This window comes from Carex rostrata, chromosome 13 (genome assembly GCF_964058835.1).
Source record: "Carex rostrata chromosome 13, lpCarRost1.2, whole genome shotgun sequence".
Lineage (NCBI taxonomy): Eukaryota > Viridiplantae > Streptophyta > Magnoliopsida > Poales > Cyperaceae > Carex > Carex rostrata.
In genome coordinates this window covers 8,535,536-8,561,631 of record NC_135930.1, presented here as the reverse complement: position 1 = coordinate 8,561,631, position 26,096 = coordinate 8,535,536, and the positions used below count along the sequence as shown (strand labels likewise).

The 26,096-nt window shown below is 34.0% G+C and overlaps 1 protein-coding gene and 1 long non-coding RNA gene across 9 annotated transcripts in view; one reads left to right on the top strand and one right to left on the bottom strand.

Moving 5' to 3' along the window:
• LOC144564011 (alpha/beta-Hydrolases superfamily protein) overlaps positions 1–25,017 on the top strand; it is a 30,642-nt gene extending 5,625 nt beyond the window's left edge. Inside the window, exons 1-14 of one of the 7 annotated variants that reach the window (XM_078313494.1) lie at positions 4,631–4,637; positions 18,727–18,810; positions 19,280–19,356; positions 19,459–19,539; positions 20,139–20,267; positions 21,134–21,220; positions 21,315–21,368; positions 21,716–21,806; positions 22,775–22,845; positions 22,919–22,988; positions 23,300–23,352; positions 23,525–23,618; positions 24,042–24,139; positions 24,724–25,017. In XM_078313494.1, the coding sequence (XP_078169620.1) occupies positions 18,738–18,810; positions 19,280–19,356; positions 19,459–19,539; positions 20,139–20,267; positions 21,134–21,220; positions 21,315–21,368; positions 21,716–21,806; positions 22,775–22,845; positions 22,919–22,988; positions 23,300–23,352; positions 23,525–23,618; positions 24,042–24,139; positions 24,724–24,807 (1,062 nt within the window). In that variant the 5' untranslated portion in view covers positions 4,631–4,637; positions 18,727–18,737 and the 3' untranslated portion in view covers positions 24,808–25,017. Of the gene's footprint in view, positions 1–385; positions 683–4,630; positions 4,638–18,722; positions 18,811–19,279; positions 19,357–19,458; positions 19,540–20,138; positions 20,268–21,133; positions 21,221–21,314; positions 21,369–21,715; positions 21,807–22,774; positions 22,846–22,918; positions 22,989–23,299; positions 23,353–23,524; positions 23,619–24,041; positions 24,140–24,723 lie in introns of those variants that run through there. The other 6 variants (XM_078313493.1, XM_078313492.1, XM_078313495.1 and 3 more) reach the window with 6 other exon arrangements.
• LOC144564013 (uncharacterized) lies at positions 90–24,742 on the bottom strand. Of its 2 annotated transcripts, none has more exons than XR_013514530.1 (2): positions 24,646–24,742; positions 90–158 (listed from the first exon to the last, which is right to left on the bottom strand). It is a non-coding gene; the product is annotated as an uncharacterized LOC144564013 (long non-coding RNA). The 2 variants fall into 2 exon arrangements; XR_013514531.1 differs by lacking the exon at positions 24,646–24,742 and adding an exon at positions 310–411.
• Positions 25,018–26,096: the final 1,079 nt, after the last annotated feature.

The window sequence follows — 26,096 nt, the reverse complement described above, 5'->3', positions numbered from 1 at the left end:
TTTTTTTACAGTTTATTAAATTTCTTGGTGCATTTGTGTAATCTAAAATGACTGTTCTTCTATTTTCTCATTGAATATTCACTAGTTAATTTACAAGAAAACTAAAAACAATTTGCATGGCAAACAAAATTTAACCGTGAAATAACTAGAAAACCAGCCTTTGGTCTAGTGACAAATGCAATGTTCTCCGTGTGAGAGGTTGCAGGTTTGAAAACCGGAAGGGGCAATTCTCTGTGGATATTAAATAGTTAGTTGGATTGACCTCCGACCTTTACTAAAAATATTCTGTGAAATAACTAAAAATTTGACTAAAGAAGAGAAATTGTTGGAAATTTCTAAGTGAAATATCATAATTAATAAATTTGGCTGCTTTTGGGATACTTAGTTAATTGCAGAGCCAGGAATTGCACATCAAATGACATCAACCATGGTGAAGGAAGCCAGTGATTGGTTTGATCGATTTCTATTCATCAACAAAGCATTCAATTGTGTTGAGCATGAGATGCCTGACGTATTGTTGGAAGAAGCCCCTTAAAAAGAGTACTTTTAAGTTATTAAGGTTTGTATTGGAAAGTTAAATTTTTCATAAATCCGTATCTCTATTAATGTATGTGTTAAATTAAACCAGAGTTGTTTAACTAGCATCGTGGATATAATTTTATTAAATTGTTAATATCCAAAATATTGATGTTATTGAGTTATTCTATGAATTATTGATGTAAACATTTGTTGGGGGTGTGTGTGTGTGCGCGCGCGCGCGCTGAGCAATACAAATTTTCTTTATTAATCATATCGCTCAACCATTTACCTCGTCTCTGACTACTTAAAAGAGTAAAATTAGTCTTGGGAAGTTTGGCTTCTCTGTTCAAGAGTGCCTAGACCATAAATTTATTTTCTAACCAACATTATTTTTAAAAAAATATAGCAATTTTTTTGACAAGAAGTCATTTAAATTCAGCTATCTAATACCCACATAAAATCTTTTATTTAGATTTCCAACGTGTGACCTCTCACATCAAAAGCATTGTCTTTTGCAACTAGTTCAAAAACCGGTTCTAAAAAACATAGCATTTTTGTAAAGATATGTTTGAATAAAAGACATGGATTCTGAAAAATATTGGACATAAAGCGTTCAAATTTTAGAAACACAAGTTCAGTATTTTTGTGCTTTCGAGATTTATAATGTCTAAACAATAATACTTCTGAAAACATATTCAGTTTTGAAATTTTTTAAAAATAGGGGGTTTGTTTTTTGAGGAGGGATCCATTTACACTATTTTATAATGATATATTTTGATACCATATGTTTATAAGTCATTTTTGCGATTTCACAGTCAATTTGAACTGTTCAAAATTATCTCCATATTAAATGTGCTTGGAAACAAACTTTTACATTTTTTGGAATTCTTTTATTATTTATTAAGATGTGTACAAAATTATTGTTTTCAAATGATTATAGACCATTGAAAAACAATAATTTTCAAAAATCCTAAAAAAATAATAAACAATTTAAAAAAAATTTAAAATTTAATCTCCAAGCACATTTTAATATGGAGATCATGTTGAACTGATCAACTGTTTGGATTTTAAAATTACAAAAACTGACTTATAAGCATATGGTGTTAAGATGTGTCACTATAAAATAGTGTAATTGGATCCCTCATCTTGTTTTTTTTTTTTTTTTTTTTTTCTTTTTGATAAATTCCGATTAGTTTGAAATTTTTGAACGACTGGCAGTGAGCTCTTTATAGAAATTGGCAAAAAAAAAAGTAACATCCACAAAAATACATGTTAATTGCATATTGGATGTTGTTTTAGTTAAATTGACACTGAAAATTCCTTACCAAGGGCCAAGGAAAATAAAATAAATTAATTAAAAAAAAATGGAAAAGCGCGATACAAAGCCTTACCCGTTGAGAAGGATATCGTCCAACAAGTCTTTAACCAACTTTTTTATTGATAGCTTTAAAAAAAAAATAGAATCTGTAGAACAAAGTCACAATGATCATGGCGTCTCGATTCCCTGAGCTCCATTATTTGGATATAAATATGCTGGAATTCTCAATTGTGAACTGTAATTCTGAAATTCCTGTTTTTTCAAATCCAATCGTTCAACTATTTTGAAGTTTATGTATAGAAAAATCAACTGTTTTAAAATTCATCCATGAAAAAAATTAGACGGCTGAATTCGAATTTATGCTCCAATTTTTTTTTACCGTAATGAATTATTATGGCTCATAAACAACATGACCATGAGTTGTTTTTAGGGTTGGTGGGGTTTGTATCCATCAACGATTATATTACGGAAGAAAAGTATCTACATCACATGTAAGAGTTGTTAATTTTGATTTTGACTATTTTGAAATTTCATGATAAGGATTTTTATTTTTTTTATTTCTATAATATGAAGAAGACAAAAATCGTAGTCTTGTCTTGTGCTCCAAGGTTCTGTTCGGCTGTCACTGTATTCGTGAGGGAAAAAAAAATTTCAGAGTGAATTTTTTTTCCCACACGCACAGTATTTCGGTCATTTAATTTGAACCCGAATTAAAGTTCATTTCTGTTCCCACCTGACAGCCGAACATACTCTAAAAAAAGTGAGGAGGAGAGAGAATATGAGGGATAGCCGGACTTGACTCGTTTCGTTTACATGTTTCAAACACACTAAATTTTGAAATAGAAAAGATAAGAGAAAAGGAGATGTATTTTATTGATTTTTTATTAATAGGAAAATAAAAAAAAATCGAAATAGTAGTTTTTTTTTATGAAATCTCGATTTATAGGAAGAACAAGATAAAAATTCTTATCCATTGGACGGGATAAACTATCACGTCCATATAATGTATGAAATAAAAATCGAATAGTACAAATCATCCCACTTTAATGTGCGAAAAAAAAAGTTCTTAAACATGATAATTTACACTGTCCAGATTTCTTATTAATGTGAGTTACATTTTAAAATGCATAGAAGATGTTGCAGATGTGCTACATTTTTACTGTTATTTTTTTAGATAGTTCTAGCGTAATCCAACTTTTATATATACATGTTCATTTGACATATTAAAGGAACCGAATCCTCTGCCCACATATGGGCAGAAAAATCCTGCCAACTATTGAGTTTAGCCAATCTCTGCTTGACACGTGGCTACTATCTTTCATCTCATTAATGAGGATTAAAAAAATAACTTTCCAAATTAATTAATTAACGAGAATCTTTCCTCTTTCCTTTGTCTTTTCACCTTCCATTTCAAAATTAATTAAAAAATAACTTTACTGTTTCTTCTTCTTATACTCAGTTACCGCAGGTTAACTCAAAATCTTTATGTGTATGCTAAGTTTATATTTAACCATCATAAAACACACTCATATAAATAATTCATATTTTTTTTAGGGAACCGTGCTGCCCAATTTGGATAAAGATATTGCAGAATATCCGTGGAGGGCCAATTTATAGGCATGCAGTTGTGAAGATATTCAAAGGCGATTTATATATTTTAGTGCTTCAAAATGTTTTAGTTTTTTCAGAAAGAAGAGACCATGTTCTTTTAACTCTCTTTTTTTGCTTTTTTTTGTGTGAGGAGTTATTTAACATTTCTATGATATTATAATTTAGATAATTTATTTCTGAAATCAGAGCAGAGTAAAGTGATATACTGATGACAAGAAGTATGGTAACGAAGGCTTTGAAATTTATTTATGATATTCACCATCGCCTATCCCATGAACTCACTAACGATGAAGTTCCAGTCTTCACTGGTACGAAATCAGGTTTTGAAATGGAGAAGAAGGCCATTACATATTTACTGGTAAATGGAGAATGAAGCTGTCAGATGGTAAAATAAAGTTTTCAAAGAAGCCCCCCAACTCTCCTTATTTTACGGTTTAGAATAGAAAGGTAGTTAACAGTTTAAACTTTTAGATTTGGTTAATTTATTTAAGTTCTAGTTTTATCACATAGTTGTAGCTTTTATTTTAACTTTTTTCTCTTCTATTATTTTTACTTTTCCTTTAGAGGAATGTTGAAACCTCTCTGTTAACACAACGCCTACTGGCTTCTATTCAAAAAAAAAGAAAGTTGAAATGACAAAGGAGAGAGAAAAGATTCTCATTAATTAATTGATTTAGAAAGTTATTTTTTAATACTCATTAATGGGATGAAAGATAGCAGCCACGTGTCAAGTATAGATTGGCTAAACTCAATAGTTAGCAGGATTTTCCTGCCCATAGGTGGGCAGAGGATTCGGTTCCCATATTAAATAGTAACCAAAAAGGAAAAATTGAAACAGTAATGTGTTCTTTGATATTTTAAGCCGTGCATGTATCAAATTTTGAATAATTTGAAAGATGTTTAGTCTTTCATTAACTAATTTTTTGATTTTAAATAGCGAAGTATTAAATAAATTTAAAATTTAAGTAGAAGAGTGTTAATGATTTTATGTTAGATGACCAATCAAATTCTAAATTAACTCAAATTCGTTACACACTATCTAAAACAATTTTAATTTTTTTTTATATCAACTGAATGTACTATAATAATTACATGTATACTAGAATTATTCTAATTTTTAAATTTTAATAGATAGAAAATTAAGTTATAATAATATATAACATTGAGTATCTTTTATATAGAAAAACTGTGCCATAATTTTTAGGGTATGTTTGGTTGAGTTGAGAATAGACTATTTTTGTGATTAAACTATTCCGAATAGCGTATTATGTGTTTGGTTGAGTTTGAATAGTTATATTAGAGAATCCAACTTATTTGTATTATTATAATAGTTTATTCTTACCAAAAAATGGGATTTGTATGCAAACTGAACGAAAAAAACTTAAAAATAAATATTAAGACAAGATATACATAAAAACTTGAATGCGTAAGAATTATCCGAAACAAAATTATCGTTTTTTTTAATAGACTAAATTGCTGATTTGTAAGTTACCAAGAATATAGGTAACATTGTACCAACAATGGGCTATCTGATGAGTTATTTTTTAATTTTGCAATTACACTCATTTGTGATTATTGTTATTAAATGCAGTTCCTATGCGGTATGCGGCTGCATATGTAGACATATATATGCGAATTTGGAAATGAAAAAAAAATATATATAAATAAGTATGCGGCCATATGCGGTATGCGGTAATTGTTGAACTTAGGGGCACCTTTAATTGCTCAAAAACTGAAATTAAATTGCAATTGAAAGTAAAGAGATGAGTTTAGAGAAATTTGACACGCGGGGTGATAACGGAGTTCGGCAAAACAAAGGCCTACGTCTCCGGGGCTTCGCAACCTTGTGAGGTGCGCCTTCCTATTACCCAATACGAAAGGATTACAACTTGTGAACCGTTGAGCCCTTACACACCAAGCGGGAAATCAAACGGCCAACTCAAAAAGGTGAGAACAAGGTCTCGATTGTCTAGGAACACAAGAGAAACACTCAATAGATCACTCTAACCTAATCTATATCAAGATTAGTGAAGTAGGTTTGAGGTTGCTTGAGAGATTTTGAAGTTTTAGGCTCTCACAACAATGGAGTATGCTAAGCTCTCAGAAAATCACTTTTGAATTAATTAGGGTCGGCTGAGGTGGTTTGAAAAGTGATCCCCTCAGTCTATTTATAGTGGCAGCTCAAAAATGAGCTGTTTGATATAAAACGTTACCAACGTTTTATTCAAATGAGCTGTTTGATATAAAACGTTACCAACGTTTTGTAAAACGTTACTAACGTTTTATTCAAATGCGTTTTAGGGTTTTAATTCTCTGACAGCTTAGTAAAACGTTACATAACGTTTTATAATCGTTACAACGTTTCCAAAACGTTATAACGATTTATAAACGTTACAACGTTTATAGTTTGTACTGAACAGCAGTTCTTCAGTTGTTCTGTATCTGTTAAACGTTACAACGTTTGTGAATCGTTATAACGTTTCCAAAACGTTATAACGATTTATAAACGTTACAACGTTTATAGTTTGTACTGAACAGCAGTTCTTCAGTTGTTCTGTATCTGTTAAACGTTACAACGTTTGTGAACCGTTATAACGTTTGTAAAAACGTTACAACGGTTGTATAATCGTTATAACGTTATAACTTGATTCTTTTGAAGCTTCTGATCATTATAAAACGTTACCAACGTTTTGAAAACGTTCATAACGTTTTATCTCAATTTAATCAACCTCATATATACTTTACCAAGCTTTTGATTTTACAATTAGTATTCTTGATAAAAGTCTTCCTGATTTCTTCAGTCCAAGCATATTATACAGCAGTTCTTACTCTTCTTGGACCTACATATTCTCAAAAATAGAAGAAATCGTAAAATTCAATAATTGTATGTTTTTGCAAATTAGTCAAATAGACGTAAAAGATTATTGTACGAACAACAATCTCCCCCTTTTGGCGATTTGCAAAAACATACAATGTGAGTAAGTGCATAAATCGAAAATTTTCAAAGATTAGTTAATCCAATTTTGATTTTGCATTTCAATCCATTTGTACCAATTTCTCCCCCTTTTGGAAATCGACGAAAGGGTGAAAAATTAGCACTAATTTAAAGTGCTCCCCCTCAAATTATGCACTCCCCCTTAATTTAGTAATATAGCAACAATAATTTAGAAAATAAAAAATAAAAAATAAAGTTGAGGGCATAGCTTTAACATGCAATACAATTCAATTTCAATTCACCATATCAACTTATATATATCAATATGCATAAACCATGCATATAAGACATTTCGATTCATACAATCCAAGCAATTTAATACAACTTGTCAAGGCTCCAATATATCCAATTGGACATATTCAACCAATTTTGCAATTTTGCAATATACCCCCTAACAAGTTAGCAATTCATACATCACAATTAAGAACATCTACATCTCATACATATCCACACCAAATTCCAAATAACACAATTCAATCAAGTCATGCAATTCAAACAAATTAAACTAGTTGAAATTCACCAATTTAACAATTCAAAACAATTTTAAACCATTTCAAAGCAACAATTCAACTAATACAACTAAATTAGAATCAATTCAAACAATTAAAATTAAACATGCAATCAACAAACAATTCATGCAATTAACACACAATTTTAAATTAGCAAGTTTTTAATTTTGAAACTAGTGCGGTCTATTCGTCATTCATGGGGTCGTTTGGTGCGTCGGGCACTTCTTCGCCTCCATTACCTTCAAGCTCCTCTTCCACATCATCTAGATCCTCTTCCTCAACCAGATTCTCACGTGCTCGTGCCGGGCTTCCCGAGGGACCATATTGCTTAATGAAGCGATTTGAGAGACTGGATTGTGCTTCATCAAGCACATTGAGAGCTCGAGCATGTGCTCGCATTTGTTTCCTTATACTCATTTGCCCCTTTTCCAAATTATCGAACCTCTTTTGCGTGGCTTGATGATTCCGTTGAATCTCAAGACTTTGAGCATACATTTGTTGACAAAGCCACATCATTTGCGCTTCTTGGCCTTGAGGAGGAACAAACTCACCCGCTTGTGGCACGTATTGTGGTTGAGGTTGTGGTTGAGGTTGAGCCGGTGCCACTTCTTCTTCCGGATCCCAATATTGATTGGGTAGGGCCTCTTGATAGTTTATCCATTGGTTGATGGGTCTTGCATCGGGTTCGTAGCGCCTCAGACCCGAGTCTGAATGACCATAAACCCACCCGATCCTTGTCAAGTGGTCAACCAAATTGGTCGGGAAGGTTACTTCTGCATCTTCAGGTAATTGGATACCGTTGAGGCGGATGATTTTGTGAATGAGATGGGCATAAGGTAGAGAGTGGTTTGTGGTTGAAAATGCACCATTAATGTGTCGAAGGAAGAAGTAGGGTATGTTGATCCTTTTTCCATCCATTTGAATGAGATGACGAAGAAAGTACATGGGTCCCCACTCAAGATTGGTTTTGATTGTGGCTTTGGGCATGAGGATGTTGTTGATGAAAAGAAAAAGCAACCGATGTAGAGACGGAAGGTGAGAAACATAGATTGAAGACCCGGATATGTAATTTCGGTCAAACCATTTCTTATAATCATTTGAGGTTCCATCGGCATAAAGAGGCCAACTCCTCAAGGGGTAGGTTTCCTCCCCGTCATTCTCAACCCCAAGCCATTGAGCCACATTATTCAGAGAAAGCACGATTTCTTTCCCGCCAACCCAAGAGGTAATCATGAATGGTTCATCACTAGTTTTGATGTTTGCATAAAACGTGCGGGTAAGAAGTTGAGTGTAGGGTTCAAAACATGTCATAATAGGTTCCCAACCCCAATGATTCACATAAGCAATTACCTTGTCATCCTCGGGTTGTGAGAAGGTGACTACGGATTTGTCAAACCGGTAGCATTCAGTTATCTTCCTATTCATGAAAGAACCCACATAGTTCTCATAGGCCACAATATCCCGGAATAGGTATCTATTTGACCGGTGAATGGTCCAATTTGGTTCTAGATTCACCCCACTTCCTTGACCAGTTTCCGATTCCATACGTCTTTTCTTACTACCCTTAGCCACCGCATCTTTCTTTGGAGCCATTAGATTAGGTTTAGAGAGAAAGTTTACCGATTAAGAAGTAAAGCGCTAAACCGAGAAGAGGAGGATCGTAGAAGTGCAGTGGTGAAGACGGATCGTCAATCTAACGGTCGGATCGCCGGATTTGCGCCTAGGGTTTTGGCTAGGGTTTTGAGAGAGAGAGAGATAGAGAGAGAGAAATGAGATTTGGAGAGGTGAATAGAGTAGAGAGAAGAGAGGAGAAGAGAAATCAAGAAGAATCTCTTGATTTGGTGAAGAAAATGACTAGAATGGGTAGAGAGAGAGAGAGAGAGAAAGAGGCGGAATAGAGGAAGAAGGAGAAGAAATGAAGAGAGAATGAAGAAGGTAAGAGGAAGGGACGGGTTTAGAACCAATATAACACCTTTTCGCTATAAACCGTTACCAACGATTTATAAACGTTACCAACGTTTGTTAAAAATACATGGTTTTTACTTAAAACGTTATGACGTTTTTGTAACGTTTGTCCAACGTTTTAATTCTCCTTTCGGACTTTTGAAATCTCACAAAGCGTTACCAACGTTTGGAAAACGTTACAACGTTTTCACAGGTAATTTTTGCAGTTTTGGTCCCTTGTCAGGTAACCGTTATAACGCTTTACAAACGTTACCAACGTTTTGAATGAAACTTTTACAATGTTAGCCCCTTGTCAGACAAGCGTTGCAACGTTTGTAAAAACGTTGTGACGTTTCTCAAACGTTATGACGTTTTTATAACGTTTGTCCAACGTTTTAATTCTCCTTTCGGACTTTTTGAAGTTTCCTAAAACGTTATCAACGTTTTCAAAAACGTTATAACGTTTTATTTCTGTAAAACACTCATTGAATGAATTATTTTGATTGCAAAGGTTTATTTTGAAATGAGTTATGAATATGTTTATTCTCTAAGTACAAGCATGCCTAATTTAAATCTCAATTCATTGTGTTGTTGAGTATTTAGGGGTTTTGTGAATATATCGGCAATTTGTTCTTTGGTATCGATATGTATGAGCTCAATTTCACCTTTTTCTATATGATCCCTAATAAAATGAAGCCTTATCTCTATGTGCTTGGTTCTAGAATGAAGAACCGAATTTTTGGATATCATAATGGCACTAGTATTGTCACACATAATTGGTACGTTGCGGAAGCGAATTTCATAATCATTTAGGGATTGAATCATCCAAAGAATTTGTGTGCAACAACTGCCGGCCGCTACATACTCGGCTTCCGTTGTGGAAAGGGCAACCGAGGTTTGTTTGCGACTTGACCAAGATACAAGTGAACCACCAAGAAATTGGCATGTACCACTTGTGCTTTTTCTATCCATACGGTCTCCGGCAAAATCGGCATCGGCATATCCTATCAAGTCTAAATCCGATTGTTTGTCATACCATAATCCCAAATTTAAACTACCCTTGACATATTTAAGAATTCTTTTAACGGCTTTCAAGTGCAATTCTTTGGGATTTGCTTGATACCTAGCACATAGACATACCGCAAACATTATATCGGGTCTACTAGCAGTTAAATAGAGTAGGCTACCTATCATAGCTCGGTATTGAGTGATGTCCACCGATGTGCCATTTGGATCTGAGTCAAGATTTGCATTCGTAGCCATTGGTGTCTTGCTTGTATTGCTTTCGGTCATTCCAAATTTCTTGATCAACTCCTTCGCATACTTGGTTTGACTAACGAAGGTGCCATCCATGAGTTGCTTGATTTGGAGTCCCAAGAAGAAATTCAATTCACCCATCATGCTCATCTCGAATTCACTACTCATAAGAGAAGAAAATTCCTCGGCAAGTGCCGCATTAGGTGAACCAAAAATTATATCATCTACATAAATTTGCACCACCAAAAGTGATCCATCTCTCTTCTTGGTGAAAAGAGTTGTATCATTATTGCCTCTAATGAATTCATTGTCAATTAGAAAGGAACTTAATCTACCATACCATGCCCTAGGGGCTTGTTTGAGTCCATAGAGTGCTTTGGTGAGTCTATACACATGATTAGGAAATGTTGGATCAACAAAGCCTTGAGGTTGATTGACATACACCTCCTCATCTATGAATCCATTCAAAAATGCACTTTTAACATCCATTTGAAATAATTTGAAATTTTTGTTTGAGGCATATGCTAAAAGCATTCTAATGGATTCAAGACGAGCTACGGGTGCAAAGGTTTCTTCAAAGTCAATACCTTCTTGTTGTTTGTACCCTTGAGCTACCAACCTAGCTTTGTTGCGAATTATATTTCCATCTTCATCCTTTTTATTTCTAAAGACACATTTGGTTCCAATAATCATTCTATCATTTGGCTTAGGTACGAGTTCCCAAACTTTGTTCCTTTCAAATTGAGCAAGTTCTTCTTGCATGGCACAAATCCAATTAGGATCTACATTTGCATCTTTGAAATTTTTAGGTTCGATATGAGATACAAACGCACAATGACCTATCATTTGAGTTAATTTGGATCTTGTTTTAACTCTTTTCCTAGGATCACCAATAACATTAGAAAGAGGATGAGATGGTACTTCCCTTAGGTCTTGAGGGATTTGATACTCAATTCTTGTAGGTTGTATCTCTACGGTTTGCATTCCTTCAACTATTGGATCCATCTCCTTATTGATTTCATCTTCAATTTGTTGATCCGTCTCAATATTTTTGATTGTATCCATTTCGGGTTGATTCTCAATTATGTCGGTTCTTGTCTCAACTTCATCTTGATCGAGAATCTCAACTTCATCTTGATCGAGAATTGGCACTTCAACACCTACAATTTCAATACCTTTCTCGATCTTTTGATTAGCATTTTCATCAAATTTAACATGTACGGATTCAATTACGATTCTTTGAGATGGAATGTAAATTCTATAGGCTTTACTTGAGTTTGAGTATCCTACAAACATTCCCTCAATTGATTTAGAATCAAATTTGGTTACTTTGGGAGATTCATCAAGAACAAAGCATTTTGAACCAAATACTTTAAAATGAGATATCTTAGGCTTGTACCCTTTCCATAGCTCATATGGTGTTTTATTCAATATGGTCCTTATGCTTACGCGATTTACCACGTAGCATGCCGTATTTACCGCCTCGGCCCACAAGTGTTTGGGTAAGGAGTATTCATTTAGCATGGTTCGGGCAAGCTCAACTAAGGTTCGGTTCTTTCTCTCAACCACCCCATTTTGTTGAGGTGTGCGAGGAGCCGAATACTCATGTTTATATCCCCTTTTAGAGCATAGTTGGTCAAATTTTGCATTTTCAAATTCCCCCCCATGGTCGCTTCTAATCCTAATGATTTTTGATCCATTTTCATTTTCAACACGTTTGCAAAATTCAATGAAGTTGCTAATTGCTTCATCCTTGTGTTGTAGGAACAAAACCCAAGTAAAGCGACTATAGTCATCTACAATTACATATGCATATTTCTTCTTTGCTAAACTTGGTACACTTATTGGTCCAAATAAGTCCATATGTAATAATTGCAAAGGTTGATCGGTTGAAACCATATCCTTGGATTTAAAGCTACTTTTGGTTTGTTTACCTTGAACACATGCCTCACATAATCCGTCAAGTTCTAGTTTATGTGTTGGTAAACCACGCACAAGATCTAATTTCACTAATTTCCTAATGGTATCAATTGAAACATGACCTAATCTACGATGCCATAACCATGATCCATTAGATATGGCACTTAGGCATGTTTCACCGGAATCAAAGTGAGTAAAATATAAGTAATAAACATTTTTCTTTCGTTTACCCGAATAAATTATAGCATCATCCGAAGACCTAACTATGTGACAAGCATTAGTATCAAATTTGGTATAATATCCCGAATCACATAGCTTACTCACACTAAGTTATAATCTAATCCATCAACAAGATATACATTAGATATGGTCAAGTGTTGGTTACCAATTGAGCCTATACCAATAATAGAGCTCTTTCTTTGATTATTTCCAAAGGTAACCGTACCTCCATCATATGGTTCTAAGAGTTTGAAATTAGATTTGTCACCGGTCATATGGTGTGAGCATCCACTATCAATGATCCAAGCACTTTCCTTTTGAGATGAAATCAAACATACCTACAAAGTATATATTAGTTATTATTGAGTTAGTAACTAACATATACCTTGTCTTTAATCTCCCCATTTATGTTTGGCAATTATAATTCTTTTTAGGGGAGATTAAGTGTGAACCTAAGCTAGTATAGCTTTAGGAACCCAAACAACATTATGTTTGTTGTTTACATTCCTAAAGCTACATTCTAAGGAAGTGTGGCCAAGTTTGCAACAATAGTTGCATATTGTAGTTGATTGCTTTTGAGTAGTAGAGCCTTGTTTGAGAATGGGTTGGTACTTCACTTCATGCAAACTCCTCTTATGACTACAATGTGACCTATTTGCAACTTTAGATGCAATGCTCTTGGTTTTATTAGAATCAAATCTATTGTGATGTTGGGGAACATCTCTAGCTAAACCATTTCTTTGAGTTTGGTTTTGTAAAGCAATTTTATTTTTGAATTCATAAAACCATCCATCGGGTCCTTTAAAATATGTTTTGTTTGACCCTTTTGGATTAAGAGTGTTCCTATCACTATCTTTAGAAGCATTTTTGTTCTTAGATATTCTTTTATTGTACTTATACCTAAATGCATAATTTGGTGACTTTTGATCTTGTTTAGCATTTGAAACATGAGAAGACTTCAATTTAGATGACTCCTTGTTCAAAGGAGTTAAACCCTTTTTAGTAAAAAATTGATAAGTTGAATATTGTTCACAATTAAACTTTAGTTTGGCATTTGGAATACTTGAAGTTTGAGAATGTTCCCTTTTTCCTTTAGGGCCTTGCATGTGATTAGATTTAAGTGAGGATTTACCCTTCTCAAATCCAAGACCAACTCTATCATTTTTATAATAGGATTGATCGTGTATCAACTTGCTCACATAATAGGGATCTAGACTAGTGACTTTTGATAATTCACTAGGAGATCTCAATGCCCGAATTTCGGTTTCTAAGGTTTGAACTTTAACTTTTAAAATGCCTATTTCACCTAAGTGTGATGCTTTTACCTTTTTATTTTCAAGTTCTAACATGTCATTTTTAGCAATTAATTTTTGAATGATACCTTCCTTCTCAACCAAGGTTCTATTGGACTCATCAAGGAGTGATTTCAACCTAGATTCATTATCATCATGCGTTAGAATTTCATTTTTGAAAGTGCTTGCATCATTGGTGTCTAATCTATTGGTACACAAATCATTGTTGGTCTCATTTGTGATTATGCAATTTTTAATATCAATTTCACCACTATATTCTTCACCACCTTCATTTATACATTCAAGTTCGGTCTCATAACCATCAAGACTAAGTGTTGAGTGTACCTCACTAGCGAAGTTTGTTGAGGTGTTGACTCCATCATCTCTCTCCTTGGCATTCCTTGATTTAACAAGCTCCATGAGAAAGTTGATGGTTGTTTCATCGGTGATGTTTTTGCTAGCTATAATTGAGTCTTTGTCAATTTTCGAGGGACCTTCATCTACACTTGCTATCAATGCAAGGTTGATCTCCTCTTCATTCTCCGATTCCGTATCGGATTGTTCCGTCTCACTATCCGAGAACAAAGCTTGCATAAGCTTTGGCTTTCTTCTTCTTGTACCCATCATACTTTTGTCTTGGTTTTCGATCTTGTTGTGCTTCCCCATCCGTGTTCTTCAATTGTGGAAATAGCTTGAAGCATGTTTGAATGGAATGCCCCTCTCTATGGCAAGCGAAACACATTAGCCTTTTGTTCTTCTCTTCTCGTTCTTTGTTGTATTTTCTTTCAAAGTCAAGCATTCCTTGAAACATTTTGGATAAGAGAAGGGCATCCTTGGATGTTTCATGATCAATTTTGTTGATAAATTGATCATTTGAAAGACGGGTGTTTGACGAGCTTGAAAAGTTTCGGTTTTGTGCCGGAAAAGCTACGGTTTTGGACTTTGAGCTTTGCTTCAAATCACCGGATTGTCGAAGTTTTTCTTCAAAACTCCTAAAATGAGCATAGAGGTCATCCGGTGTGAATGTGTCGTGCGTGCCTTGGATTGCCTCTAGAGCACTCACCAACCCGGACCATTTATCCCTCATGAGCATCACCCTCAATAGCTTTCCTACAAGTTTATTGTTAGAAAGTGGTTCTCCCAATTCGGTAAACTCATTTTGGATATGCATAAGTCTATTATACATATCCTTAATGCTTTCACCATCTTCAACCTTAAAGGTTTCAAATTTTGCTTCTAAACCGGTTATTTTGGTTCGTTTGATTTGGGTATTGCCTTCATACCGGTTTACAAGAGCATCCCACATTTCTTTCGCACTTGATGCACTACCAAAGAGTGAGGCTACCGATTCACTAACCAAATTGAATATGGCATTGGTTGCTAGGTCATTGTCTTTCTTGGTTTGTTTGGAATCAACGGTCTCAATTTTGGCATCGGTTGAACTATCGATAGCTACACTTGAGTATGTTGGTGTATACCCTTTTTCAACCACATACCATACCTCAAGGATATTCAAGTAATTAATCATGGTTTTCTTCCAATGCATGAAATTTTTGGTAGTAGTACCAAAAATTAGGGGTTCTTTCACGGATCTATAAGGTACCATTTGTCAAGTTGATCTAATCTCCAATTAAGTGTGTCTTAATTCGAGTAACTTGCTCTGATACCACTTTGTTGAACTTAGGGGCACCTTTAATTGCTCAAAAACTGAAATTAAATTGCAATTGAAAGTAAAGAGATGAGTTTAGAGAAATTTGACACGCGGGGTGATAACGGAGTTCGGCAAAACAAAGGCCTACGTCTCCGGGGCTTCGCAACCTTGTGAGGTGCGCCTTCCTATTACCCAATACGAAAGGATTACAACTTGTGAACCGTTGAGCCCTTACACACCAAGCGGGAAATCAAACGGCCAACTCAAAAAGGTGAGAACAAGGTCTCGATTGTCTAGGAACACAAGAGAAACACTCAATAGATCACTCTAACCTAATCTATATCAAGATTAGTGAAGTAGGTTTGAGGTTGCTTGAGAGATTTTGAAGTTTTAGGCTCTCACAACAATGGAGTATGCTAAGCTCTCAGAAAATCACTTTTGAATTAATTAGGGTCGGCTGAGGTGGTTTGAAAAGTGATCCCCTCAGTCTATTTATAGTGGCAGCTCAAAAATGAGCTGTTTGATATAAAACGTTACCAACGTTTTATTCAAATGAGCTGTTTGATATAAAACGTTACTAACGTTTTATTCAAATGCGTTTTAGGGTTTTAATTCTCTGACAGCTTAGTAAAACGTTACATAACGTTTTATAATCGTTACAACGTTTCCAAAACGTTATAACGATTTATAAACGTTACAACGTTTATAGTTTGTACTGAACAGCAGTTCTTCAGTTGTTCTGTATCTGTTAAACGTTACAACGTTTGTGAATCGTTATAACGTTTCCAAAACGTTATAACGATTTATAAACGTTACAACGTTTATAGTTTGTACTGAACAGCAGTTCTTCAGTTGTTCTGTATCTGTTAAACGTTACAACGTTTGTGAACCGTTATAACGTTTGTAAAAACGTTACAACGGTTGTATAATCGTTATAACGTTATAACTTGATTCTTTTGAAGCTTCTGATCATTATAAAACGTTACCAACGTTTTGAAAACGTTCATAACGTTTTATCTCAATTTAATCAACCTCATATATACTTTACCAAGCTTTTGATTTTACAATTAGTATTCTTGATAAAAGTCTTCCTGATTTCTTCAGTCCAAGCATATTATACAGCAGTTCTTACTCTTCTTGGACCTACATATTCTCAAAAATAGAAGAAATCGTAAAATTCAATAATTGTATGTTTTTGCAAATTAGTCAAATAGACGTAAAAGATTATTGTACGAACAACAGTAATATGCGGTAATATGTGGTTATATGCGGTATGCGGTAATATGCGGTTATATGCGGTAATATGCGGTAATATTCGGTATCATACAAACAAATATGTGGTTGAATATGTGATAATAATATGCAGCCAAATATGTGGTAGTAATATGTGGCCCAATATGCGGATGCGGAACCACATATATTAACCAAAGACAAATTTCTATGTGGATTACAACCGAATACACATATGCAGTCACATAGACCGCATTTTATTACACTATTTGTGATACAACCCGGTAGAACTAAAAGTTTAACCTAAGATTTATTTAAAACTTGGACGGTGCAAATTATCCCGTCTAGGATTGTTTTTGGACGAAATTCTTTGTACCATCCAAGTATTTTTTATGTTTAATTAATTAGCGATTTTGTATTGGTTATGGTTATAGATTACATAGACGGGATAGTTTATCCCGTCCAGCAGATAAGAATTTATAATCCGTTATTTCTATAAATCGAAATTTCATAGAAACTACACCTATTTCGATAAATTTTTTATTGTACTATTAATAAAAAAATTGGTGTATTTTATATGCAAATTGTTTAAAATTTGTTATTCTAAAATCAGAATTAGGGGTGAAAACGGGTCGGATATTATCCGACTGAATTCGGATTCGTATTCGAATTTTTCGGATTCGGATAGTCGGATACGGATAATTTGCGGATATGAATATGGATACGAATATGATTTATCCGGATACGGATACGAATATGATTTATCCGGATATGGATACGAACTTGGTTTTAATTTCGGAACCGAATACGGATACGGATTCAGATAATTATCCGAATCCTAATACGTTGATTTTTCGGATATCCGAATTTTTCATTTTTCGGATAATCGGATAATTTTTCAGACAATTTTTCGGATATTCGGATTTTTGAATTTTTCGAATATTCGGATACAGGTGGGGTCCGCCTGTAATAGAGATAAAGAGAGGAGAATTAAGAGGTGAGATTTGTGTGGCCATCCGTGAGTGAGAAGTCCTGCCATGAGACCCCATCGTCATTCAAACAACATCTTGAATTTTTATTTCTCTCATTAAGTTAAATCTTAGGTTTAAAAATCCATAATAAATTTTCAAAAATACTAATAATCATTTTTTAATTATTTTCTCATTTAATTAATTGAGTTTTGATGTAATTTATTGTTTATGATGGGTCATTTTATTTTTATTAAATAACATATTAGTTAATTAGTTTTGTTCTGATTTCAAATGTGGATAGTTGTTGTTTTACAATTAAAAATTTTAATTCACTCCACTGATGTTATACAATCTTGTTGTAATATATATATCCGAATTAGAAATTCGATTTATATCCATATTCGTATTTGTATTCGACTAATATTCAATTTGTATTCGTATCCGATTAATATCCGATCCGTATTCGTATCCGATTAATATCCGATTCATATCCGTATCCGGAAAATAAAAACGGATACGAATATGGTTTTATCACTATCCGATCCGTATTCGATCCGTTTTCACCCCTAATCAGAATGCCGAAGAATAAATTCTTTATGCTGTGTTTTTTCTTCTCCCTTTGCCTTTCCTTGTCTGGACAGGAGCAATTATTGATGCCAACGGCTGTGTATGGTATGTCTTTGATGACGCAAACTTGCATATATGAGGCTTATCTTTGCTTCTTTATAATCCATGTCTCTCCCTTCCCCGTTGCTTTTACCTTTAGTTCGTAGTCGCAACTTGGGTCCTTACAAACCACCTGAATCCGAGTTGTTTTGAATGCCTTTAATATGGACCTCTTTTATCTTCTTTACTAGTGTTGCTTTGTTCTTAAAAGCGGTTAGCCACAAGCTCGTTGTTGTATGTATGGGATACGTCTCTCAAAAGTAAGCTCATTGACTCATATGTAACTTTCTTAAATTTTCCATTATAATATAATACAATGAGTATTTCTGACCAACAAATTACATTTCTCAAATGATAAATCTTTATAAATAATTTACTAATTATAAAAATAAATTACTAATTTAAATAATTAATTAAAAAGATTACAAAAAATCGTCTCAGAAATCACCTGTTTTCGTCTCTAAAATCATGGATATTTTTTTATTTTTTTATTCAATTATGGTCATGGGTATTAATAAAAAAATTGGTCATATGTGGCGGCGTTTCTTCCCATGTGACTCCACAATGCTGCATTGACTGCTCTTCTCATCATATTTTAGTCGACAACACTCAACAGGGAGACTACTGTGAAGAAAATGGCAGATTGCTCAGCCGAGTTCCGTATGGACTTCGTCCGAGCTCTCCAAAGCCGACGAAAAGTTGCTGAAGGTTCTTTTTCTTGCTAGAGAATCTCATTTTAAAATTTAGTGTTTTCTATCTTCTTCACCCTGCTTTTTTTTTTTTTTTTTGTCTTTATGTTTTTGGTAGTATGCTATAACAATTCTGTGTAAAGGGGATGAATTTTATGCGTGTTCCCCTTCTCTAGATAATCAGGTCGTAATAACCTTAGTTTAATTGGATTGATAGCAACTTTTAAGTCAATCGATCAAAAACAATGATCATTGATTAAAAAATAGACGAAGAACTCTTAAAAATTTGTAAACTCCAGCTTGATTTGTCGTTGTTTGGTACTGTTCACTTTTCAGTAATTTTCTTTCTGTTTGTTGCTTGGTGCAACACCACGCAAAAGGTGACATGATCTAAAGACCAATCAGGTCTTGATTGGGTAAATTATCAATATTTCACTAAGTACAGAGGTGAAGATGGTAATTGCTTAATTCCTTTGATATTGTTTCAGATGCTCTTTTGGTGGAGCATGGGAAGTCAATTGAGCATCCATTGTACCAGAAGGATCCACCTTCTCATTTTAAAGGGGTTAGATAAATTTTTTCAAGAATTCAGAAATCTGAATACTCTGATTTGTTTTTCTTTATGTCATGACAAAAGGATTTCATATTCAATTGTTTTATCTTTTAGGCAATGGAGACTTGTCCCAGGAAGGAAATTGAGGGGTTTCAAGAGAAACTAGTTGAAGAAAATTTGTATTTGACTACTGAGGTGGAGTTATTTTTCTAATATTTTTTAAATTGTGGTAGTTTAAGTACATAATAGTGGTACTTAAAACTTGATGTGTATCATGCTGGGTACTTGTTCTGATCATTTTGATTATACTTTGCTCTTGCACCTGTACCAAATTTTCTATACCTGCCAGTACAAATTCTGAAGGGGCAACTACCTCATAAAGAGACAATAGGCTGTGTAGCAATTTGGCTAACAAGTTTGAATATTTTTATGATAATTAGCATGTTTGTTGTTAGCTGTATAATGTTGGGTAAAATAAAATTTTGAAACTTGATTGGGCTAAAATTGCTATATTTAGGTTAGTTGGAGCCTTATTGCAGTAATTTTATATTAGTTAGGTTTAATTGCTCCAATTGAGGGTTATTACGGGATAACTGGTGGCAAAAGTGCTAACCATCATACCATTCATTGAGGAGCAGTACAGGTACAAAAACATTGTCAACTTCTGTTTACCCTGAAAATTAAAATTCTTCAATGTATTCTTACTTCTGTGAGTACTTAGTAGTAATAATGAGTATACCAGAAAAATCTGTAGAATGTTCAATTTATTGTGTTACATATTCTTTTGGCTAAAGGAGGGGGAGCAAGGGCGTGTACCAGTACTAATACTTAGCTTGAAGGATGAGACTCATAAGCGGAAGCCAGCAATTGTATTTCTACATGCCTCATATGCGAGCAAGGAGTGGTTGCGTCCCTTGCTTGAGGTAAAGAGGCCTCTTTGTACAGTTAGTTTATAATAATCCAAAAGCTAACTTGATGCATATAACAGGCTGATTAAAAAAAGGGAGGGTGCAACTGTAATATATATATTATGAGGCTGATGTCAGGGGTGGACCCACGTTGATCCAGTAGGGGACAACTGCCCCTCCCTGAATTTTGAAATTTAATAAAAAAAACGAGTATGATATTATTTTGCCCCTCCCTGAAAACGAACTTGCCCCTCTCAGAAGCTGTTGCTGCGGCGGGATGGAGGAGTAAAGAGAGAGAAGGAAAAAAACAACTTCTCCTTTTTCTTATAAGTTATGGGCCGGATTTTCAGAGGCCTTTTATTTAGTATCTCTCTGAAAATCATGCCGCTGTGAATAATTGCAATTTAGTATTTGATTGACAACGAATCAAATGCAGTATAAAATAGTATATATAGGTCCTGTGAATAATTGCTGTTTTCATCTCTTTACTAGCTCTGAAACAAATTAAATCCAACAAAAACATAACCAGAAACTTTAGAAGGTGCACAAATGATGTTGGTGTGTTGAACCTCATAAGTGCCATTAATTTAATTTTTTCACTTTTTACAAACTGAAAAGGGACGGATAGTTGGAGGTTTGTCTTTACTTTCTAAAATTTAGTTATAAGAATTTAATTTTGAAGTTAGGTGTAGTTACTTTATTTTTATTTTATCGATTAACTAATGGGTTTGAACCCGATAAGCTATTTGAATCAGATTCTTGCCCCTCCCTGGTAGAAATCCTGCGTCCGCCCGTGGCTGATGTTTTGTTTCTTTTCATTCTTTTAATGCTATTGATAATATTATTGTTATTATTTTATCTGTAATTTGTGTTTTACTTAGGCATATGCATCGAGGGGCTATATCTCCATTGCAATTGATTCTCGTTATCACGGTGAAAGAGCACACACAAATACAACTTACATTGATGTAATAAACTAATAACAATCTAAATTAAGTTCTTTGTCGCATTATCCAATAGAAGTAGCTTTTGTTCTTATATTGTTTGTTGTCACATCAATAGGCACTTGTTTCCGCTTGGAGAAAGGGTGACACCATGCCTTTCATATTTGACACGGTAAATGATGTTTTTCATTTTTTATTGTGGTAGTTTTTTTTGTTGAGATCATTTATTGCTCTAGTAATTGTATAAAATTTGGAGCAGCTTTTGTCCAAACAATAAATTAGAGGTGCTATTGCACGAGTTGTCTACCTGACCAGACTTACATGTTATTATATCCAGTACATTGGTCTTGGATAAAACAAAGTAGAATTGGGAGGACACAATGAATTAAAAAATATGTTGAGGTAAATGTAATTTCCGTACTGAATGAATACATGCAACTTCCAATTTATTTGATATATGGAATGCTTACTTTATTTGAAAAAAGCTCAAAGAAATAAACTAATTGGTATTACTAGTAGGTTTGGGATTTGATAAAGCTGTCTGATTATCTTGTTGAGAGGGATGATGTTGACCCGGCTCGAATTGGCATAACTGGGATATCACTTGGCGGTAATATTATAACTTATAACTTTTAACTAAATTCAAGTCTTTTCTGAATAACAGATCCCATGTAAAGGTGACAATTAGTGGTTCTGATTCTGACTGGATCAAATTCGGGCTCGGTCTTTGGCCGAAGTTTGGTCTGAGATTGTTTGGTTTACGCCATCTCTGGTTTGGTAAATTCAGGTTTAGTCATATGGCCTAACAGCTCTATGTCTTTGTATTGAACGCACCTCAGGCCTAGGTTGTTCAGTTTCACTTCATGTTTGAGTTTCTTTTTTTGAAGGTTAATGGCTTTAAATGCCTACTAACGATTTCATTGATAAGAAAGTTATTTACAACACGTCAAATGACACTCAATCCTAGATGGCTAGATCTACTCCTTTGTTCACTTCAATTCCTCTAATGTCACCCACCCTATTCTTCTATTCCTACATATCTACACTATTATTCACTATTCTCTCTATTCTCCCAATTGCCCTATTCCCTTATTCCCCAATCTCTCTCCACGACCGGATCTGCTTATTGTCTGCTTAGATCGAGATGGGAGTAGAGACTCTGCTTTCACATCCGCTCTGCTCCCTTTGCTCTCTCTCACCCTCCTCTCTGCTTGAGAAGGTAGAGACGAGAGAGAGGGAGGGTATTGCTGTGTCGAGAAGGGGTGAGAGGGGCACTTGGGGATAGGGGGAGCTGGTCAGCTAGGGTTTGTTCCTTCCGCTGGGAGGAAAGAGCGAAAACCGCTCGTGGGTTTTTTTTTTCTCTGGGTCCGACTCCCTTGACATTTGAGTTTCAACTGCGATTGGATACTTTTTTATGAGTCTTTTTTCGTACAAGTTGAAATTTGATTATAAATAAACACAGTAAATAACAGCTAATTTAGTGCTCAAAACTTTTGAATCTCATTATTTTTTTTTTAATTTAATTTTTTGGTTGAAGCCCTTGGGCAGAATCTCATTATTAGTTACACTTTTGTGCAGGGATGCATGCATGGTTTGCTGCAGCAGCTGATGCACGCTATTCTGTATCTGTTCCAATAATCGGTGTTCAGGTCTGAGAATTGCCATAGTTTTCATTCTTAAAATTAAAATTCAGTGATCAAACATATGTTTTTTTATTAATAGGGCTTTCGATGGGCCATAGACAATGATAAATGGCAAGCTAGAGTTGACACTATCGAGCCTTTTTTTGAAGGTTATATTTCATTGTTTTCTATTTTTTGTTTTTCAGTTTAGTCAGTCACTTCCATTGCTGAGTTTTTTTTGTGAAAATTATAGATAAAATGGTATCACCATAACAGAATTTTAGCTTGCAAACCTTTGAGACTTGAGAACATAAATTATGACTTTTCTTAAATCAAGTCTTCAGTACAAATATAAAACCTAAAAACATGAATCCCCATAAAAAATAAAATAAAGGAAGCTACCAACGAATTAGGGTGTTACTCTGCCCTTTTTTTTATTCAAGGACAATTGACCTAAAAATGTTCATATTTGCAATTCTAGCTGCAAGGATTGATCTTGGGAAGAGTTCAATAGACAAGGAGGTGGTTGAAAAGGTCAGCATTGCATAATTTTTATTTATTGTTATTTTATGGAATTGTACTGGATTTTTCTCTGACTTTGCGTACTGAAAACCACAAGGTTTGCAACATACTAATTATAATAGGCGCCACATGTGGTTGCATATATTTATAAAATAATTATAATTATTATATTTCAATATATCAGGTTTGGGATAGAATTGCACCAGGTTTGGATTCAAAATTTGATGCACCTTACTCCATCCCAGTTATTGTGCCTCGTCCTCTTCTTATTCTAAATGGTATATTGCTGTAGTTGATAAAAATTACAACCATAGTGTTGTCTCTTAATTTTTTGTTGTTGCGTCAGGTTTCTTTTAGCGACATTGTACTTTATTTATAAGTATTCTATTGAAAATATACGCAATCACTTGTTCTAAATATTATATAGGTACGGCTACTAAAGCCACTTGGCTTTAGCACCGGTACTGTAAATACTTTTCTTAGCATCAATATATTTCTTAGTGGACCTTCCACTAACCCTCAAAAAAAAGAAAATATACGCAATCACCTATTTCAGAAAGTGAAAGGTATGTTGAATAAATAACTGTGTAATTGGCCAAAACAATGTAGACTTCATCAGAGTTAGCATACTATTTGCAACTGAAATACATTATGTGTTTAATGATTACCAATGAATTTGAATTAAATTTTACCATATATAGGTGCTGATGACCTCTGTTGCCCTCTTCCTGGGCTGAAAGCTCCTGAGGAAAGTACTGCAGAGGCATACACAAAATCTGGTTCTGCAGAGAAATTTAAGGTATAATTTATGGAAAATATAAAGTTTTTTTCTTACCTGAAAGCTCTCACTTATAGCCTGTTCGGCTGCTGTAACAAAATTACTGTTCACGTGAGAAAAAAAAATTCACTCGGACTGAATTTTTTTTCCCACATGAACAGTAAAAATTAGTTCAAAAGTTTCCAAATCCTATTCCCATTCCCTTTCTCCTCGTACCGCCGAACAGGGCCTTAGTGATATTTTGCTTCTAAAAAGAATTTCAGAACCCAGAACCAATGACGTGATTTATTGCACAATGAAATGCTTTATTAATAATACTTGGTTAGGTAAAATTATTTTGACACTAAAAGGCATGAGTTTCTTTATATAAAATTTTTACAGTTTATTAATTTTCTTAAAGCATTTGTGTTATTGAAAATGACTGTTCTTCTTTTTTCTCATTGAATATTCACTAGTTAATTTACAAGAAAACTAAAAAAAATTGCATGGCAAACATAATTTAACTGTGAAATAACATGAAATTAGACTAGAAGAGAAATAGTTGGAAACTTCTAAATGAAATATCATAATTAATAAGTTTGGCTGCTTTTGGAATATATATTTAGTTGATTGCAGAGCCAGGAATTGCACATCAAATGACATCGACCATGGTGAAGGAAGCCAGTGATTGGTTTGATCGATTTCTTTAAATCAACAAAGCATTCAATTGTGTTGAGCATGAGATGCCTGACGTATTGTTGGAAGAAAGCCCCTTAAAATAGTACTTTTAAGTTGATAAGGTTTTTATTAGTCAGCTAATTTTTTTCGTAAATCCGTATCTCTAATTAATGTATGTGTTCAACCAGAGTTGTTGAACTAGCATTGCGGATAAAATTTTATTGAATTGCTGATATCCAAAATATTGATGTTATTCTATAAATACTATTGTTGTAGAATTTTCTTTATTAAGCATATTCGCTTAACCATTTATTTACCTAGTGTTTGTCTACTTAAAAGAGTAAAAATAGTCTTGGGGAGTTTGGCTTGTCTGTTCAAGAGTGCCAGCTAGACCAGAAATTTATTGTCTAACCAGCATTCTTTTAAAAAAAATATAGCTATTTATTTTAGAAGAGGCAAATTAAACAGCAAGTTATCTAATTGTATTCACATAATAAGGAATCTTCCATGTAGATTTTGAACATGTGACATTTCACATAATTTTTTTTTTTTTTTGTTACTAGTTCAAAATATCTGGTACTTAGAAAACATTGAAATAATACCTCTGTTTTTAGAAAATTATAAATATATCTTTGAATTTGAAAGACATGCACAAGTTCAGTATTTTGTCTGTTTCGAGATTTATAATGTCTAAACTCTAAACAATACTTCTGAACACATATTCAGTTTTGAAAATTTTGTTGGAAAATTCCGATTAGTTAGAAAATTTTGTGCGACTGACATTGAGCTCTTTATAGAAACAGGGCTAAAAAAAGTATCTTCTTCTCTTATTGTGATGATGACCGTACAGAGACCTTTTGTCATATCAGCACGTTGTCTTGATAATTTTTTTCGAATTTTTCTCAGAATATTATTTTTTTATTTTTTGTTATTATTTCTTTGCAGGACTGAGATCTCTGATCCGGATAATTCCAAATCATTCTCGAATTATATCTACATTATTTTCGAATCACGAATTTTTGACGTCGAACTCGAATAATTCATTTGTCACTATTATGACTGTATCTGGTCTTAGAACTCGTTGAATATGTGTTGCTCTGTTGCTTTTGCCACAGCTTGTTATTCATTCATGTGGGCCTGGCCCAATGATTTTCTGCTGCAAGGAGGCTTGAACTTCAAATTTGATCAAGTGACTCCAAAAGCTCCTGCCAGTCCAAGTATTTCTATGAATCATGAAATTATTTGTTTTTTATTTTATATTTTAAATATGTTTTGCAAGATCGGATAGAGGAGTTCTATATGTGTGATTTTCGTACCTTTT